This window comes from Buteo buteo, chromosome 2 (genome assembly GCF_964188355.1).
Source record: "Buteo buteo chromosome 2, bButBut1.hap1.1, whole genome shotgun sequence".
Lineage (NCBI taxonomy): Eukaryota > Metazoa > Chordata > Aves > Accipitriformes > Accipitridae > Buteo > Buteo buteo.
The window spans coordinates 18,431,462-18,451,977 of NC_134172.1; the positions used below are offsets into that span (position 1 = coordinate 18,431,462).

Genomic DNA, 20,516 nt, shown 5'->3' on the forward strand with positions numbered 1-20,516 from the left:
AGTGCTCCCCCGGTCATTTACACCCGTTTCTGTCCTTTGTTTTCTCGGCCGGGGACTGGTAGCAAGTTGTTGGTGGGTTTTTTTCCCACCCTGGGGATAGCAATTTTTCTCCCTCAACGATGGGGCGTCTTCAGCGCATTGCCCTTCCCCAACCTCCCTCCTGGTTCCCTTCGGCAACCGGAGAAATTACAGTCGGGTGGGTGATCCCCGACGCCAGGGTGCCCCTCTTCCAGGGAGCGTGCGGCTGTGTGACGTCGCAGAGAGCGCCCGTGACGTCACGCGCCCGTGACGGAAGGGTGCAGGGAGGGGTGCAGGTCGCAGAAAGCACCCCGCGGCGGGGCAGAAACGGCGCGGCAGAGCCCGGGAGGGGGGACGCGGCGAGCGGGCGGGGGTGCCCGGGGGCAGGAGCCGCCGCCGTGCCCCGCCGCGAACCGGAGCGGCCGCGCCCGCAGCAGGTACCTGCCCCCGCCGCGGCTCCGGGGCCGGCAAGGCGGCAGCCCCCCGACCGCCTGTCCCCGCCGGTCCAGCGCCGAGGGCCGCGGGGAGCCGCGCACCCCCTCCGCGGTGGCCTCTCCGGCCCGGGAGGGCGGGAGGGGACGAGGCCAGGGCGTCGGAGAGGGGAAGGGATAAAGCCGGTAGCGGCTGTGCAGACGCAGGTCCTTTGGGGTCACGCTTGCGGGGACAAGGACGGGGACAAGGAGCCCGCGGGGAAGCGAGGTGCCGTGGGGGTACGGGGGGGTGGGGTGCGCGGACGGGGGGGTCCGCGCCGCGCACGTCCCGCCGGGCCCGCGGGCGCAGACGGCTGCTCCCCGTTCACCCGCGGCGGTCACATAACGTCTGAATTACATCCTTGTAAATATTGACTGTGGCCATCTTCTTCGTTTCTGCGCACAGTAACCGAAATGTTAAGCCCGGCGGAGCCGGGGCCGGGCTGCTGCGCCGCAGGGCGGCGGGGGGTGCGGAGCGGCGGGGCAGGGGGAGCCGGGGAGGCCGGGGCACATCCGCGGGGGCGCGCCGGCCGCGCCGGGGATGCTAAAGGGAGCGGGCTGTCTCCCGGCTTGGACTGCGGTCTAATTTATAATTCTTGGCCGGGGGTGGGGGACGGGACGGGGCGACGACACACAAGAGGAGACGGAGAAGGGGGGGGGGGGGTAGATGTTTCCTGGTCCGGATTCATTAAACGCCGGCGTTAATGAGCGGCGCGAGGCTGCGGCTGCCGGCACTGCCGCCGCCGCGCCGGCAGTGCCCCGCGCCCGCCCGACGGGGGTCTCTCCCGCGGGCAGCGTGACCCCAGCCGGTGTCTTCAGCCTCCTTCCCCGGGGCACCCACCCCCCCGCCCCGTGCACACCGGGGACTGCCCAGCCGTGCACCGGCTGCCCCTCGCCGGGCTCCTACCGCCCCTCCCGCACCGCCCCCCGACGCCGCGCTGCCCGGGCGGGGCCCGTGCCCTTGCTGGGGTCCCCTCGCCGGTGGTGCCCACCCCCACTCCGCGCCCCGGGGATGGGGATCGGCGGTCCCGACGGTGTGAGTGGCTGCGGGGCGGCTGTGCCTCCGGGCGCCGGCTCTGCGCATTTGGTGGTCGTTAAAAACAATTCGTTTCCCTCCCCGTTTGGGGAGGGGGAAATCATTCCAGGGGAGGGGAGGGGAAGGGAAAGGGGAAAAAGAAGGAGAGAGAGAGGGAGCGCGCAAGCGAGGGAGAAACACCAAGCCCAACAGAAAACCCGCGCTCCGAACTATTGCGACACGGAGCGAGGAGCGCGGCGGAGGCTGGCGGCGAGGTGCCGAGACGTGGGAGCGGGCCGGGCCGAGGGGGCCGTGGGAGCGGGCCGGGCCGCGGGAGCGGACCGGGGTTGGCGGCGGGGGGGTGGGGGGGGCCGTGGGAGCGGGCCGGGCCGTGGGAGGGGCGGGCTGCCCCCTCCCCCCCCCCGTGGGTGGGCAGGCGGCGCCCGGTGCCTCCGCGCTGCCCCCCCCGCCGGTCGCGCCGGGCGGGTCTCGGCGGTTCGGCGCGGCTGCCCGGTGACCGCTGCCGCCTCCCCGCAGCGCAGAGCGAGCCCCCGCACCTCGGAGCCGGCGGCCAGCCCGACGGCGGCCCCCAGCCCCCCACCATGAACACCATCGTCTTCAGCAAGCTCAGCGGCCAGGTGCTTTTCGAGGAGGACGCCAAGGAGCGGGAGCGGAGCGGCCGGCCCTACGTGGGGGTGGTGGAGGGGCCGCACCACGCCGAGGTGCTGCTCCCCGACAGCCCGTCCATCAAGGAGAGCCTCAGCCTGCGCAACCGGCGGACGGGGTATGCCGTGCGCTCGTCGCCGCGCCGCGCAGCGGCTCCGCGGGGCGGCCCTGCGTGCCGCTGCCGGCGCTCCCGGCCGCCGCGTAGCCGGTTTGGGGTTGCGAGACGGGTTTCTGGACGGGTCCTCCCCCACGCCCCCGGGGCCGTACTCTCGGGGACCCTCATTCCACAGCTACGGTGGGAAATTCCGGCGATAGGTGATGCAGAGGCGTCCGATTGGGCTGGAATGTGCCAGACAGAGCGCTCCTGTCCTGCGGTGTGTTTGACCTCCCCCTCTCTGCCTCCAAACAAAAACAACCTGGGGCTCGTCCGGTTTGGTCGGGCGCTTCGTGTAATTAAAGCCCCCCGAAACAGAGGCGCAAGGCGGAACGCGTGAAACCTGGGGGACGGGGCGGCCGCGGGGCCGACCCCCGCCGGCGGTGCCGGGGCAGCCGGTTCGCGGCCGGGGCTGAGGCGGGCGGACACTTGCGCGGCCCCCAGCGCTTGTTCCGCCGTCCCCGCTGGTTTGCAGCGCGCTGGGCGAACGGACGGGAAGGAGCTGCGTTGTCGGTGCGTTCCCTGGGATAGGACTTAAAAAGGACTAGCGCGATGCCAGTCAAGGGCTGGGCAGGGTGATGTTAGGATCGGGTTTGCTAGGAAGGCAGCTGCGGCTGAGCCATCTGCGGCTGATTTTTTTTTTTTTTTTTTGTGCTGGAACAGGTGAAATAGGAGGTGATGAGAGGACGTGTTAGCTCCGGCGCGTTGTCAGCCGTAGCTCGAAGGGTTGAACCAGCGAGCGCGGACCAGACATTTCGGGTCAGCTTTACAAAGTAAAGACTTAGGAGCAGAGTCAGGAGGCACCGAAACCGAGAAATCCCGAGGAGCTGTTTTTACTGCCGAATTTCCACCTTAACGATTGCATCAGCTCGTACTTTTAACGGCGGTGCTGGGTGGTAGGACTCAGGTTAGGTTTCATCGAAATGTTGCTAGCAGACGATCGCGCCGGAGCTGGGTTGCCGAGGGAGCCCTGGACGAGGCAGCGCCCGCGGCCGCTCAGCCCGGCACGGCACGGCGCGGCTCGGCCTGGGCTCGGCTCGGCAGGGCTCGGCACGGCGCTGCTCGGCTCGGCTCGGCTGGGCTGGGTTGGGCTCGGCTCGGCTGAGCTCGGCTGGGCTGGGTTGGGCTCGGCTCGGCTCGGCTGGGCTCGGCTCGGCTCGGCTCGTTTCGGCCCGGCCCGGCTCGGCTCGGCACGCCGCAGCTCGGCGCCGTGGCGCCCCCTGCCGCCGCCGCCCGGAGCCTCCGCGCCGCCCCGCTGCCTGCCGGGCGCGCCGCCGGCCCCAGCCCGCCTCTGGGTTTTCCTTCTGGTTCCCCCCGCTTTGCTCACTCGCTTTTTATTTTCGACCGGTTTTTAACAAAGAAACACCTTTTCCTTCTTTTAGTTTTTTGTTTTCTAGCGGGGCCTGACTTTCACTCCCCCCCCGGTTTAACCTTTTTTTCCCCGGCGGGCGCGGGGCTTCGGGGGCTGCCGGCGGCGTTGGGCAGCGGCACGCCGGCTCCCCCGGGAGCACTCCTCGCTGCCGGCTCCGGGCGGGGAAACGACCCGGGAGGTGCTCGATGCCGCGGGTGTCCCTGACTATGAGTGGCAAATAAACGGGGGCGGGGGGTCAGGGGCGGCTGGCCCCGGGGGCCGCCCGCCCCGCAGCCCTCTTCTCCCGCGGGCGCCGCGCTGGGGTGGGCGGCCGGGGCCGTGCGAGGCCGGCCCTGGCCTCTCTGTAAACGCACCGACCACACGCCTGGCAGATGCCGAGCACCGGCAGCATCGGGACACTCAGGGGCCGCACCGGCGGAGCCCCCGCCCCGCTGGAGCCCCCGCAGCATCCCCGCGGCCAGCGCCCGGCGCCCCGAGCCGGCCCCTCTGGGTCCGCTCCCGCGGACCCTCCACCGGGAGTCCGGGGGAGCTGCGGCCACCGCCTCCTCCTGAGCAGCCGGCCCGGGGCGAGGGTCGCGGCCGTGGGAAGACCCCGGGCACCCCGCGAGGACGGGGTCCGGCTCCCCCCGGCCAGGGCCAGACCCGGGCAGGGAGCACCCCGGGGCTGGGGCAGCCCCCCCCCCGGGCCGGGTCCCCCCTGGGGCAGGCCGCGCATCCCCGCACGCCTCCCGCACCCGCGGCGGCGGGGAGGTCGGCGCCGTGCCCGGCGCCGTGCCCGGCGCCGTGCCCGGGGCCGTGCCCGGGGCGGGGGGGGCCGGGCAGGTGCCCGCCGCCCCCCTCAGCGCCCCTTCTCCGCGGCAGGGCGCGGCAGAGCGGCGGGAAGGTGCGGCACAAGCGGCAGGCGCTGCAGGACATGGCGCGGCCGCTCAAGCAGTGGCTCTACAAGCACCGCGACAACCCCTACCCCACCAAGACCGAGAAGATTCTGCTGGCCCTCGGCTCCCAGATGACCCTGGTGCAGGTAAGAGAACCCCTTACCCCCACCGCCCGCGGCTGCTCTGGGGCGTTTCATGGGCGGGAGGGACAGGGGCAGCACCAGCCAAAGCCCCTCTGTGAGCTGAGCAAGGGGCAGGGCCGGGCGTCGGGGGAGGCATCGGTGCAGCCAGCGAGGCCGGGGCTCCTCCGCGCATCCTTCCCTCTGCCGTCCCCAGGGCTCCCCCTCCAGCAGGACTGTATCCCCCAAACACATCTGGGCCATCCCGGCTGGGGAGGCGCTGAAGGCAATCGGCAAAAGTGTGTGTGCTCTCCCTCCGAGGAAAAGGTGCCCTCATCCTTTCATCTCGTTCATAAATAGAGTGGAAATATTTTTGCTTAGTCTTTAAACACCTTCAGGTTAAAAAAAAAATAATCGGTAATGGGAGATTTCAGCACAGAAGAGGAATTGTAGAGGAAATTGTAGGGAGCCACTCTTTTCCCTTTTGACAATGGGCGAGAATGGAAACGGTTGCATTGTTCTGATAATAACCATCACCTGTTGCACAGACCTTAGTGTTACCACACACGCTGTGTGCGCCGGCTCAGCATGCAGGGACTGTGCTTCTCAGTCTTGCCGGAATTATCATTATAGTGTAATTAGACATAGGGAGTAATTGTTTTGCTCTCAGGTAAAACTCCCCTGAAATGACTGGCAGCTGTGTTGCAGTAAGAGGTATAAAGTTGGCTGCGAACGTTTATAAATCTTATTGCTTTGTTCTCTTTGCCATCTGGCACTCTATTGAAATATGTGGTTAAATGCTATCAGTTGCTGAGTGATGCTATCTCAGGTCTGGATGCTGCAAAGATTTATGCATTGTGAATAATCCAATTTCCTTACTGCAAGCTACTGCTAGGTGCATAAAATGAAACACATGTGTTTGCAGGATTGGGTCCTCAGCGCTCTGCCTAACACATTATGCGTCACTTTGCAAAGGACATGAAGATATCAAAATAACATGAAGTATTAGAAAAAGGAGGTGGTAATTCAGCATTATTATTTTGAGTGCTCCTTCAAAAAAGCCTGTGCTGTGAACTTCGATCCTAGTAATGGCGAAATGGGAAACTTCTACGCTTTAGTACCTTGCTGTGAAACTTGCACTAGAACAAACACGAAAGCTTTGACAAAAATAATATTAATGTCTCAGAAAATGCCAGTTATAACTGGAAGATACAGTTAAAACAACTTCTCTTGCTTTTAAAAAATATACATGAAAGGTTTGCTCAGACTTTTAAGAATATGATTACATAAACACTATCCATTCAATGCCATAATTCAATAGGAGTAGCTTATTGGACTGTGGCTTTTAGAATATTCCTGTATTTTTACATGAGGTTTAAAACGTACATCCAGAATACATATTGGGAGACTTTCACAATAATGACATCTTCAGGAGTTCTTCTGTTCTTTTATAAATGCCTCGGAATGAACAGACAAGGGGGAAAAAACCGGTGGTTTTTTGCAGTATTTCTCTCGTGGCAGCTTTGATAAATCCTGATAGGGATATGCTGTGTTAGCCTCTATAAAAGCATCAGGTGAGCCATGGCCACTACTCCACAGAGTTTTACGATCTACGTAAGGTGTAGAATTAAATTAAAAAGAAACACGGAGGGCTACATTTATCTGTTAGTGACTCTAGTGGATTTACGCTGAAGCTGAATTTGACCAGCCTCATTTCTATGAACTGTAATGTTTGAAAGAGCTGTGCAAACCAGCACATCTATCTTCATTTACAGAAGCACACCATCAAAAAGAAACCCCAGATGTTTCTTCCATCATTTGGGTGCAGTGCTCTTTTTATCCAGGAATACGATAGCATCTGTACGAGAGGTAAATACATCTGTGTGGCACCAGCAGTAATTCCTGAGCCTGGAAGAACAAAACAACACACACCCCACATCTATTTTTCGGATGCCCAGGAAGAACAAGACCGTAATCCAGATCAAAATTCTTGTTCTCTGAGAATGAGAGAGAAGGCGCCAGGCTGTGATCTCAGTCACGCCAGGTACATCTGAAATAGCTTCCCCGAAGGCTGTGCTCTTTCAGCTGAGTGCTGTAACCAAGGGCAGGCTCGGGACTGGGCTTCGGTGTCTGTTGGAAAACTTTGCTTCTGTCCCAGGAGGGGCACTTTGCAAAAGCATCAGCCAGGGTCTCCTGTGATTGCTTTTCTAATCTAGTAACACCAGACGTCGTCGGAGAACCAGGAATCGGCGTATGATGTTTTCTCCGGCTTACACGCCTTCACGTTTGCTGACCTTTCTCATATTTCCTACTCTTCTTCCGTTTCTCGGTGCTGTGCCGTGGTGTTTGCTCTGGGTGGGAGCGGATACTTGCCCCCACAGCTTTCCACTCCTGTGGAGGCTGTTGTCTGCTGACAGCTGCTACCTCTTCCCAGCATCCCTCGTGTGCTGACGCCTTGTTGTTGGAAGCCCTAGGGAAGGCAAAAGATACTGTTGAAAATCCCTTTGAGTTTCCGCCACAGTGCTGTTTAGGGAATGAATGGTTGGGGTTTTTTGTTTTTCACCTGACTGCCGACCTTGGAAAAGGTCTTCAGCAGCTGCCTGGAAGATGATGTTGGTCACAGTAATACTGATAATACAGCTGTAACTCTTCTCCACATGCTTTTCTTTCATCTAATGAACCTTATTCCAGTATGTATATGATATATACATACTATCTAGCCACAGGAGCTTTTGCAGGACTGCAGCACAGATAAAACCGAACCTTCTGTGAGACAAGGAGGTGAAGATCCAGCCCTGTTTTCTACTGTTACTATTAGGACAGTATCTGCATGTCAAATCTTCCACAACTTTGTTTTCATTAGCTTTGCTATCACCCAGTTGGCTGGTTTTAAATTAATTTATTCTGCCTCACTAATATTTTGGCTTAACCCCCTGTTCCCGGGTGCAGTGGGACAGCAAGGGGGCTGTTCCAGCTGCATGTCCGACAGCACTGCAGAAGGAAAGTCAAACTCTTTCAAGGAGGTAGGATTTCGCAGGAGTCATAAATCATCTTGTTTCTTAATAAGTAATAGTAAAACCTGGGGCAAATTCTGGGCTGACTTATTCCTGAGCAGGCCAACAAGATCTTTGGGAGTCCTCAAGGCAAATGTTACTACAGCTTTTAGTGGAACAGTCCAAAGTCTTCTACTTCCCCAACTGCCAAAGCAGGAAACAAAAAAAGCAATATAGTTTGAAAAGGCATTTTATGTTTTACTCCAATTAGATTCCAATTCAGAATCCAATAATTTGTCCTATTAATATGCTACATTTTCATTTGTATTATTACCACAATGCTTGATTTATTTTATTTAAATTTTGGGTTAGATGTTCTTGTGAAATAAAAAAGAAAAATGGCTGTATATTCCTTCCAGAAAGAAACATGAATGGCCATATTGTTGAGGAGAAGTTTTTTGCAATACTAGGATTATTATACTGGTCATGTGCTGCTACGGATTTAATAGTATTCAGATTCATAAAGGCATATCTGGATTACTGGAGGAGGATAATCACTTGATTTCTGTTCCTTTTCTGAAACTTTGGCTACTCTTAAGCAGTGAAGCAGAACAAATTACAATAAAATTGAAGAGTCTCTTCAGAAGTAAAGCCAGAGGGTCAATATTTCATGATGCCGATATAAGTACCTGATGCTCTTTGGGAATGACTGAGCTGCTGTAAAATATGAATGCTGGAAAGCACATCTATTATCGTTCTCCTTGGATTTTGTCGTTTTACTTCTTGAAGGACTACATGATTGTTACTTTCCAAGAATAGTGAGTTTCATCATGTGTTTTTGCAAGATACTTAATTCTTTGGGAGGTTTCTGAGACACAGATTTTCCCACTGGCTTGTATGGAAATCATTGTTTTGGGGTTTTTTTATTATTTTTGGAGGTCACAGTAGTGTAACTTGGGACCATGGTAAAGGATGGATGGCTTTTGGCAGCTTTGGTTGTTTCTTTTTGTAATAGCTTAAGTAAGTGTGGTGCAAACAGGCGCTTGTAGTGGGTGGGACCTACAGCGGTAGGCATGCAACTTTTTAAAGACCACATGGATACACAAGGTAACATTAGGGGTGGCTGAAATTAGTGACAAAACTGTCCTTGGCGTTAAGGGAGTCAGGAACAGCCTGTAATAGCTCAGGCGGTGGCCGGAGTTGAGGGTGAGCGTGTTGTCTGGTACAGCCTGTGGCCGTGCAGCCTCTTCCAGTCCACAATCCTGGAGGTTGTCCAAGACTGAAGAGTGGGAGAGACATTGAATCTCTCGATGTCTTAGCGATCAGGGTTTCCCAGCAGCATATACCAGTGCCCAAGAGCAGGAAAGCACCCAGAGATACCACACCATAGATCTAGCCTAAAAATCTCTTAAGTGGATTTGCCTAACTTTCCTTCAGCTTAATGGGCCTCATTGTAATTGCATTTTGGATACGAGTTTCTGGAGTGAGTTTGCTGCTTTGTGCTTTAGCAGAAAGCTTCTTTTGTAAATGCTGGCTTCAGGTTCTTTCATAATGATCAAATACTACTATTTCCTCCTCTCATAGCAGAAGACTTAAAATATGACTCATCTTTTCATATTGATATGCAGAAGTAAAGTGTTGGTATGGGGAGAATGAGCCCAAAATAAACCTCGAGTACCATGCAAAAATCACTCCTGCTAAATTTAATTGCTTTTTTGTATGAGTCACACTAATACTACCCTATCTTTCTTTTCTGTACATGCCACTTCACTGATGAAATATTTCAGTATGTAATGAAATGGAGCATAATGAAATCTTTCTCGTGAGAGGTTGGAAAGCTGTCAGTTTTGTAAGATGCTGCAGTAACTGCTGTAATGCTCAGTGGGACCCTGGATTGACCCATCTCTATCGTTACATACTTGATCTCAGAGTTATACTAAATCATGCAGCAGCCAGGTGACTGCTGCTTCAGCTGAGCAGTCTGGAGTGAGTTTGTTAATGGCATTAGAAAGTGGATGGATTCCAGCCCAACCTTTCTGGTTTACTATAATGATTGCTGTGTCAATATGATGGATATAAACAAGTAGCCTTGGAAGAGAATAAAAATTACTTATTCTTCTCTGCCAGCCACAGTTTTGGTCTTCTAACCTGTCATAGTAAACTACATAGTTCATAAAGGTATGTGTTTGGCCTCTGAGCGCTGATCCAGGGCTCACTGTATTTTCGGTGGAAGCCTGTTTCATGTAAACGTGATTTTAAGTAAAATCAAAATGACAGTCTTAAGGTGCCACAGCTAAGTTCTGGGTGTGACTCTGAACTGAAGTTTTGTTTTTCCTTTAAGCAGATAGTATTTATTTTTCTCATAATCACCCTAGAAGAGATTATCGATCCAGAATAATTAGCCAAATACTTCTGTGCGATTTATACAACCTTAGCTACAATAGACAGATGAGAAAACTAGGGCCAAAATCCAACACTGAGGTCTACGGTTTGGCTTTCTTGTAGGTGGGGTAGCATGTATTGATAAAATGTGTGTTAACTTGCTTTGCAGGTTGACATAAATTAAATGCTATGCTCGTTCCCAGGTCAGAATATGACTGCAGTAGTCTCCAGCTTCCTCTGTGTGCACTTTCACAACACAAAGATGTGAGTGGGGCTATAGACTCCCGACATTCTTTACATTCTCCTTTGCAAGTAATGCTACTCTGCCTCCTTCTTGCAGAGGTCATGTCAAAATACACTTATTCCTGCAAGGAGTAAATAGCATTTTTAAGACCTGATTTATCATTAAACAAATAGTGTTAGAGTGTAGGTAGCTTGCCTCTGTTCTTGCTTGTAGTAAGGTTATGGAAAGGTCACTCTGTCAGTATCACTATTTCCTATTTTATGTATTTTTAAGTTACAGTAGAATCAAGGCCAGCATTTTCTCAGGTATGCTTTCATGCAAAGTCACGGCAAGTGCACGCATCCCATTTGGTGGTTCGATTAGCACTGCTGGCACAGAAGACCATACCATGCTCTTTTGCTCCTTTGGTGCCTAAAGCACTGTGAAATCCATGTGTTTGAGCCTGACTTTGTGGTGATCCTGTATGCTAGAAGGATAGTAATGTGTATTCATTTTGCAATGTCAAACTCTAGAAAATGCTCTGTAGCTGAGAAGGAAGACAAGCCAGTCTCTTGTTCAGTAGTCACCTTGTGAGGAATCTGCATCTTCACTGGTTTTTAGGGTTTCCACAACAGAAGGAGTTCATAAAAGCTGCTGCTCTGTAGAGCAAATGGTTGATTTCTGCAGTGACTCAAAGTACGTTGTATTCTGTGTAAGACTTTCCTGATACCCACTACCTGTCAGACTTAGAGTACTGATAAAGCACGAGGCAGAATGTGGGCTTTTACATAACAAAGTTCAGAATGGGTTTTTCTGTTCAACAGCCTTATTGTAGCCTACATAAATGTCAAAGGCAAATTGAAGGTTAATATTGAAAGTTCAGGGCATTACCTTTAAAATAAAAAGAGAAAGATGAATATAAAATGAGTATTTAGGGACACCTTAATTAAAACCTTGTTAGTAATGAGGGTTTGCTAACACTTGTGAAGGGTGGGAAGCCTGAACCTGCCTTCTTGTCTGAGGTTCCTGCTCTGCTCAGTGATAGTTTCATGGACTTCTGTTCATGTTTCCTTTGTTTGCCATTTTCTTAGGGCATACGTAAAACTCACAAAACCTCTATGGGTTAGATTTGTTTATTTGCATCATTTCAAGGGAAACTAATACATTCATTTGTATGCAGGTGTCAAACTGGTTTGCCAATGCAAGACGTCGCCTGAAGAATACTGTCAGGCAACCAGATCTTAGCTGGGCTTTACGAATAAAACTGTATAACAAATATGTTCAAGGAAATGCTGAACGACTCAGCGTGAGCAGCGATGACTCATGCTCTGAAGGTTTGTTGACGCTCTTTTCATCAGTTTTAAACCAATTAAAATATATTCAGAAAGTATCAGATACCCTAAGTTAGCTCTGATTTCTCACAAGACGCCCTCAGTGCATTCACCTTTACGTTTTATGAATTAGGTGCCATTTTTGGCTCCCAAGTACTGAGCAGCCTTGCAAAGCAGGATTGTGTAGGTTAATCAGGGTGACAGTCTGTTTGCATGTTATTTGCCTGCTTCATATAGCATTGTTACTAGAAAGATGATTGTTAGTTCATTTGATTCTACAAGCCTATTCTTTTAATCTGCATTAAAATAAAAAATTGATTACGTTTGTTGGTTTAAGGAAATGAGAAATCTCTTGACTGTTAATTTCCTTGATGGAAGGGCTATAGCAATATCACAACATTAACAAGAGAATCTGATTAACTTCAGTGGGGCTTATTATATGGTAAACTGAATTTAAAAGGTGCACTGAAATTCTCTTTCCTATCCAAATTAACAAATGCAGGACTTTTTAAAATAGCACCCTATATTTTTTAATAGAACGTTTGTATTAATTATGCCTGTGGGTACTTTTTTTAGTTGGTTATGACATGGAGATACATCAACAGGAACAAATGCTACAGAACATTGTCAGAAATCTGTATGTGAATTTTTAGAAGAATATGTTTCAATTTGTACTGAGTTTCAATTCTCTTTGTTCCAGTTTCAGTTTGTACTCACATTTCTTTGGTATGCACTTCCCTTTAAAAGATTGGTTGCAGGACAATTTAAAAAGTACAGTTTAAGCAAATATGCTTAAATATGCTGTAGTATTCAGGAGAACCAAATTTCAAGTTATGATAGTAAGAATTCTGCTTATTCACACAGATTTTTAAATGCTTATCATTGGTTTAAGGCACTTCTCAGTTTTTTCTACCTACATTGTGCTGCTCATGAGCAAATTAGACCCAGAGACTGTTTTCTACAGTTAATTAATTTGGAATAGCTGGAACATCTGAGAACCCTGGGAACGACTGTGAGCAATGTGTGAACAGAAGAAAATGAAAATCATTGTCTAATGCTGAAGTCTAAGGTTATTGTCTAGTTTTAGTTTTATTTATAGCAATTTAAAACATGTAGAGAAAGCCTCTTGTTAAATATTAGATATTCGATGTATTACTGTATCTGTGTTCTTTTGTTTTCAGATGGAGAAAATCCTCCAAGAAACCATATGAATGAAGGGGGATATAACAAACCAGTTCATCACACTGTGATTAAAACTGAAAGTTCAGTAATAAAAACAGGAGTGAGACCAGAAACAAGTGCCAATGAGGATTACGTGTCACCCCCCAAATACAAAAGCAGCTTATTGAATCGTTACCTAAATGACTCATTGAGACATGTCATGGCTACTAATGCAGCTATGATGGAAAAAACAAGGCAAAGGAATCACTCTGGTTCATTTAGTTCCAATGAATTTGAGGAAGAATTGGTGTCTCCGTCATCATCAGAGACAGAAGGCAATTTTGTCTACCGGACAGGTAAGGGATTCTTCTTGCATCATTTCTAATACAGCCAGCTTTGGTGTATGGCGTCACCTGGAATGAGTCACCTGGTCGTGCCTTTTATGAAAGTGGATAACTCCTGTCCACCCTCCTGTATGAGAGTAGATCACTCCTGTCCATCCTGTCGTATGAGAGTGGATAACTCCTGTCCACACTTTCATTCACTGGAGAAGTTCTACCTGCAGTATTGAAGTTAAATGCTGTTATTGACTACTAATGAAGCTGGTTTGCTTTTTGAATGGAGCTATGGGGCTGATTTTTGAAATGAGGCTTACAGGCCATTTTGTCAGCACTAAGACAAGCCTAAAGAAGGAGAAAACTCTTGAGCATTCTGTTAGAATAAAGGAGGACTAAAGTACTCCATGGCCCCAGCTGGGAGGAACAGGAAAGCTCTGAAATTTCAAGGTGGCTGTTTGTGCCACTTACATGAGCCATATGCCTCCCAGTGGAGTGCACATGAACACCTTCTCCTGTTGTACAGCATCTTTTCTGTCCTCAGAGTGCCTTCTCTGGTGCGTGGCCCTTCGGTGCTCATGCATCTCTTAGGAATACATGGATTAGTTTAGACCAATTTCTGCATCACTCTCCAGACAGAGTACACTGAGCTAAGGGGCCACAGACTTGGCCACTGAATATCTTGGCTTAATGTTTTTTTGAAGGGTCACACAAAATTTGTTATTTTAATCTTGTCAATAAAAACATAAAAGCATGATTTATATCATCCGCCGTGTTACCAGTCGGGAGGCGGCACATGGGACTGCCTGGTTCATGCCAGTAAATTGCTGTGAATCAGGGCAAGATCAGGATTTGCTCAGGTCCCCGTGGAGCAGGGAGTGCTGGAAGGCTCCTCTTGTGAAGCTTGTTCTGTATTTCTTTGGGGACGTAAGGCAAAGACTGTCCCCTTATCTTTGAAAAAAAATGAAGTTTTGCATCCCAAGTTCTGGAGGTCTCTGCCAACGTGTCAGGGTTTCCAACCATCGCAGCAGCCCTTCGCGTTGTCCCGGGGCCTTTCTCAGAGGGTTATTCTGCCAGGGACCACCCTGTGTGTGGGCAGCATCGCTTTTGGGATGGATGAATATTGATGAAAAATACTGGAGGGCTTTGCACTAAAGTTAGTATAGATTCAAGTGTTGTACTTGGTTCCCCTTGGCTTCCCTGGCAGACAGGTTCGGGTGCCCCTCGCCTTTGCAACCTCTCAAGTTTACAGCCTTTGCCCTCTCTTTCCTGGCACATTTCATGTGATTTTTTTTGTCCCTGTGGAGGGGCCACAAGGGTTGCAGGAGGCTCAATGCTCTGGTGGGGGTAGGAGGATGCTGGAGCATGTAGGTTGTCAGAGGATGTCTGAGAGGGGAGTGGGGTCCCTGCAGAGGAACGGGATCTTGAGGGGAGCAAGAACAGTGCATACACAAATAAGTTTCAAAATTAACTCTCTCTGTTCATTTAGCTTTTTTTTTTTTCAATATATCAAATGCATTTGGTCTGCGTTATGGGCATATTCTCTGCCAAGTTTTATTTTTAAGTGAAATGTTACTCAAGAACAGATTCAGCAGCTCAGATACGTAACCTTCTGGTTTTCTGTACTTTTATACCATAACTTAAAAATGGACACAATGACTTTTTAAAAATTGTAATAAATTTGCTACTGGATTGAGTTCTTCTTGCCAAGTTTCAAGCTGCACTGAAAAATATGGTCTTTAATGAGAAGGCTGAGACAGGCACACTGTAACTGTGTGAGTTCACAAGCTGGGCTGGAATGACTAAAAACCAGTATATTTGGCCTTAAAGTTCATAACTGACATTCCTGGAACTCCTCTTGAGATCGTATTTAAGTCAGTTCTTAAATATCTTTGTTAACGTTTTGAAGTGCTATGGCCTTTGATACATACCAGCAACTCTGAAGATACAGTTTTATTCTTTTTACACTTCCAAAGCAGACAAGCAGACAAGCAGTAGCCTGCTGATAGAAAGAAAAAGATCATGTGCACACACTATATTATTAGGTTTATTCTTCCTACATATGTGTGCACATTCAGGAAATAATAGGTACAAATAGGCTTTTTTCAGCTACAAGATTACAGTCCCCTTAATGTTTTTCTGATGATGTTGTAGTGTGCAGGAATTGAGCCCTTCACAAACAAAGCAGATATTTTCAAGTTATCACCCATTCATGAAATTTATTTACAAATAGATGAAATTATCCAAATGATTGTTAGATAGGAAGAGATAAATAAGGATGTTTTATTTTTTTATGTCTTTTCTCTGTAATTTGAATACCTGGGATGGCAGTTCTCAGTGCAATCATGTAGGAGACCTGGATCTGTGTTCTCAAAAATAGGTGCAATCCATTTTGGTTAAGCAGAATAACAGGGTATGGCTGACTGTACTGCTCATACCTTCCTGAAAGCAGCAAGTGTCTTTTTAAGTGAGATATCACCACTTAAAAGGAGCTCCCCGCTGCGATTTTTTGTTACGTGAAACAGCTGATTTTTAACACAAAGGGGTTGAAGCAGAATTGTCAAGTCCCTACTAGATGTTTTAGTTTATGAAAACATTTTGAGTAGTGTTTCAAAAAGCACAGAGTGAAACCTGATTGACACTTTATTTTTGAGAAATGTTTGGCAAAGTTGCTCTGCTCCTAAGAGCAGGCAGTCATTGGTGTTGAAGCAAATTATTGTGCTTCCCTGGAAAAGCAACTTTTCATAGCAGATCATGAGTAGAAAGCTTACTCACCGTGTCTGGTTCACGTTACGGGCCGGACCCTGATTTCAGGTACATCAGTGTGTCCGGAGCGACTTCGCTCGACCGGTGCCTGGGGTCAGCGTGGCCACGTGCGTCTCAACAGCCCGTGCCAAATTAACAGGATACGAGTGCAGTGTCCAATGACAAAACCAAGAAATTGCAGTTTAAGGTTTATAAGGAAAACGGGTTGTACAGTTTCCCATTTCAGTCATTAACATGCTTATAAACACGGGACCATATGCTACTCCAGCTTCGTGCAACTGGGAAATCCCGTGTAAAGATCAAGGACAGGCTATATAACTGACTGTCAGGAGAGCGGCCTCCCTTTGTACCTCTGCACCACTATTGCGAGCTCGTGGGAAGCGGCTGCAGTGCTGGGGCAGGAGCAGCACGCACCGAGCCGGGTCCCTTGCCGCCTCTCCCGGCCTCTCCGTCCCGCTCCGGCTGCGGGAGCCGGGGAGCTGAGGCGGGAGGCGGCGCGGGCGGCTGGCCCTGGGGAGAGCGGAGCGGCTGGGAAAGACCGCGGCCGTACTCGGATGTGTCGCATATGTAAGCGGTTCTGTCGTAAGCTGATACGCTTATGTATAGAACTTGACATAGGCGAATGTGTTCACTTAAGGCAGAAAATTTCAGTTCGGATTAATCCTAGGGCAGGTATAATATATAAATATACATAATTGGTCAAATAAGTGTCTTAAACTGACCACTGGAAGGCTTTGCTCAGTGTTTTTGTTTAGTTAAAAATCCACGTTGGAGAACAAGTTTTCATTAACTCCTTGGCATGCTATCATTCACAGCAGGTTCGCTCTGTGACAGGAATAACTAAAACCAGACTTGCCTATCTGTATTTGTTGTACAAACGCACGCAGAAACAACGGTCTGACTGCAACAAGCACTCCAGAAATCTGTAAGGAAAAGATCTAATAATGTTTATAGTGAGGCTGGACGTAAATCTAAAGTGGCAACGTCAGTCTTTGGTTTACGGATCACTAAAACACTGACTTTTTCTGTAATCACGCCACAGTGCTCTGCAAGTGCCCTATCAGTCACCTGAGGGAATGAAATATTCTACATCATTATAGCACGAGGAAATGAAAAATCCCAACTTTCTGGGATATCGCTGTCTGGTGAGCTGCATTTGGTGAATGAAAGCAAAAATTAAAATGAGAGAAAGAGAGATGAAATGGCAGGACAGGGAGTTTTCTAACTTTTTTCTGTAGGCAGATTTTCATTGATTGCACTTTATATGTTACTTAGCACAGTAGAAAAGCCAGAAGAAATAAAAATAGTGAGGAAACTAAAGACTTGCAGGCCTGGAAAGGAGGGTGGCTTTTAAAAAAACTCATGAATGACTGGTTGATTTTTGAAGATGTTTGATCTCTATTTTTAGACATTTATACTCAGGAGTGTGCTCTGTTTCTGATGTTTTCATTACTACTGCCTTTTTCTTTCCTCTCGCCTTCCTTTCTTTCTTTAATTTGGACCCTGCAAAGTTTGTGATTTATAAAGCATGATCCTAGGTCGTTTATTGCAGCACACTGAGCACCTCTGATGAGACCCTCAGCACACTGCAGGATCAGGCCCACATTCTTACAGAGCACTTAAATGTAAGGGTATAGCCATGCACATAAGTACTATAGAGAGACACACGCAAGCTGCAGAATAGTGCTGTGATTTTGTGTGGTCCTTGCCAACTTTTCCTCACAATTTAACATTTTTAGAAATTAACATGTAATTTAAAAATGAGCTATAAAATTTAAAAGCATAATATGAACACAATGGAACCTGTTTTCAGAAACAACTCGAGGGACCCGCAAAAACCTCTAGTACCAGTGACTTTTGCAAGTTTGATCTAAACGGTGCTGGAGACCGTGGGGATACTTTAAAATAAATGGTAACTTGGGAGAGCTGAAGGAGGTCCCTGTTGCAGATCCTAATGTCATCCAGAAGTGAAATGGAAAAGGGGAATGTCAAGTACAGTATTAAATGCACACAGCAGCATAACTGCAATTTGAAGGTTACACAGCTAAGATCATATTTCTGCAGGAATTTTATTATTACATGACCTGATTCGTCAACACTGAAATAGCATGGAATTGAGAACTGAGGAGAGGATTGCGTTTAATTTGCTGTTCTGTTGTTTTTTCTAAAGAAAGATTAAAAGGAAACGGCTTTACTACAGGGACAGTGTCAAGTTTAATATACCAGATGTGATGGCCCGAACTTGAGAATTTTAAAGATCCTGCCCGCTCCCTGCTAGTTAAGTTGGTTGTTCACTTTTCGCATTTCTTTCAGTTTGAACAGCAAAAATCAAATAAGCTGGTTTTTAATTCCCTTTAGTTTCTCAGTTTCTTAGTATTTGAGCTGTGAGGGGAATGGGCCAGGATCATTTCCACATGACCCTGGAAAACAATCCTTCATCAAAACTGTGGAAAGGTAGCAGTTTCAACCACTCTCAGGTGGGGGAACGGAGGAAGAAAGTGCTGGGTGGGCTGGGAGCATCGACGGGCGCTGCGGGCAGAGCACCCTCCCAAAAGCCTGGGCACCCAGGGGCTGCCAGCGGGCAGGGGGGAGCTTTGCCTGGAGCCAGCCGCACCAGGAGGGGAAGCGGCACCCCTGGCAGTGTTAGCTTTTCTGAGCCGTTTCTCTCCACTCCCTGCTTTTAATGGTCAGTTTTGTGGGAGAAGAAAGTACTCGTTTTCTCACAGGTGCTGGGTGCAAACACTGTGCATCCTTGTTTTATCTGTTTGTTTTCAGATGTAAATGGCTATGAATGGTTTTGGTTTTTTTTTTTTAAACCCAAAATATTAAAGGTTCTGGAGATTGGGCTATGTGCGGGTCAGATGTGCTTCTAATAGCAGCATGTTTGTGGATCTAATTCAGGTATAATTGCTGTGGAGACCCCACGGAGCAGAGGAGGTGCGTGTGTACCTCTGCTGGTTTTGCTTCTGTTGATGTCATGGCAAATTTTCTGCGTACTTCAGTAAAAACTAGCTTGAGCCAGTTGTTTGGCCGCAGAGGATTTTCTTCAAGTCAGCTTGCTTCAGGGCAGCACGTCTCGGGACTCCTGACAGCTTTATCATCACAGAGAATGAGATGTTCTTGCATGAATGATTTGAAATGGAAAAGATGACACCATCTGACCAAAAAATCAGAGAGACCAAAAAAATCAGGGGATCAGCCATGTTTCCATGGCCACAGGTTGCTGCTGCCTATGCCGGTACAGCAGCTCGCCTCTGCTTCTCTGAGACCATTAAAATTTCCCCAATGCAAATATTCACAGCAGCGGCCAAAAAAGCAGCAGACCCCTGTGCTTGCCCAAGACCTCTCTCAGACACAGCAGGAAAAATGTATGGTGCTGTCACCGATCGCTAACAACTATATATTTTAATACTCCTCTTTAGAGTTAGCCAATGCTCCAGGCCTCAGCAAGGGCTGTTCCCTGGCAAGCCTCGGGCCTCATTCATTTAGCTAAGGTGTGTGTTCAAAGAGAGAGAAATATTTATCCCTATTTTCCCATTGTTCAAAATGTCTTTAGAATTATGCTTGGTCTTAAAACCTGGGGCCAGCCCAAATGTGAATGTTTCAGGAAATTATGTGCATGGAAAAGCACATGATCATAAATCAGACTGTTTTCCAGTTCTAGCTGTAGACTGCATGGCTAGTAATGAATATAATAGGGAAATTAGTAAGAAAATTAGCAGTTAATTTAAGGAGTATTTAAAGAGTGTGTGAAACTACAGCTTGGGAAAACCGATTTAATGAAATGGATGTGATTCCTTCTCCCTTCCACTGCCTGAGCAGATTTTCCCTGGTAGCCAAATTTCTGTGCAGATGTCTTACAGCAGAAACGCCAGGCTTCCATACTGCCTTGCAGCGCATTGGCTGGCGTGGCTTTTGCATCGATTCAGGGGATCCTCAGCCTTGCAAACACCGGCCGGCTGCAGCCACCGCCACTGCAAGCGGTTGCATGCACTGCACAAGGAAGCACTACTCAAATGAGAAGGGCAGAGGGGAGTTTGTGGCAGAGATAACGAGACGAAGTAACAGGGAAATGCACCAGCTTGAGCAGAGCAGCAGAAAGCCCTGGGCTCTGCAGCCCTGGTGCAGCAGCCAGGGACAGAGCGGTGCAGCATCGGGCAAGAGCGCAGGTTTGCATCCCGTGGGTCGTCCTCATAGCCTGGCCGCCCTGCGCTGCACTGATGTGCATGCAGAGAGATCCTGCCCCTGAAGGAGAGTATGTCTGCTCTCTCCCCTACCCGGGAAACCTGGCAGCAAAATGTGATTATCAGCTGTTTGTGCCAAAGAGGGGACGTAGACCAATGAATGTGAAAAATATGGCACGATTTTAAACATGAGAGAGAGAAAAAGAGGAACAAACACAAGAGCGTTTGCAAAGGCAGAAACACAGAGATGCGTGCTGTCACCCCATCAGGAGTGGCTTTTAAAATCACACACTTTATATATCACTGATTGGAAAGTGCTTTTGAGTGCAAAGACAAGGCTGGAGGCAGATCACCCTGGTGCTGCATTGGGAGCAAGACTTGAGCAGGCTCTGATGCCAAAATGTGCCCGTTCTGCTCCTCGGGGCTCACGTGAGTCTGCAGCTGGCTCTGCC

The 20,516-nt window shown here is 49.2% G+C and overlaps 1 protein-coding gene across 6 annotated transcripts in view; it reads left to right on the top strand.

Annotated features, from left to right (window-relative positions):
- The first annotated feature begins 428 nt into the window (after positions 1 to 428).
- MKX (mohawk homeobox) overlaps positions 429 to 20,516 on the top strand; it is a 49,292-nt gene continuing 29,204 nt past the window's right edge. For 2 of the 6 annotated variants that reach the window (XM_075047017.1, XM_075047050.1), the window contains exons 1-4: positions 1,986 to 2,287; positions 4,557 to 4,716; positions 11,468 to 11,621; positions 12,800 to 13,135. In XM_075047017.1, coding sequence (XP_074903118.1) covers positions 2,106 to 2,287; positions 4,557 to 4,716; positions 11,468 to 11,621; positions 12,800 to 13,135 — 832 coding nt within the window. In that variant the 5' untranslated portion in view covers positions 1,986 to 2,105. Of the gene's footprint in view, positions 456 to 1,703; positions 1,779 to 1,985; positions 2,288 to 2,332; positions 2,544 to 4,556; positions 4,717 to 11,467; positions 11,622 to 12,799; positions 13,136 to 20,516 lie in introns of those variants that run through there. The other 4 variants (XM_075047033.1, XM_075047023.1, XM_075047030.1 and 1 more) reach the window with 4 other exon arrangements.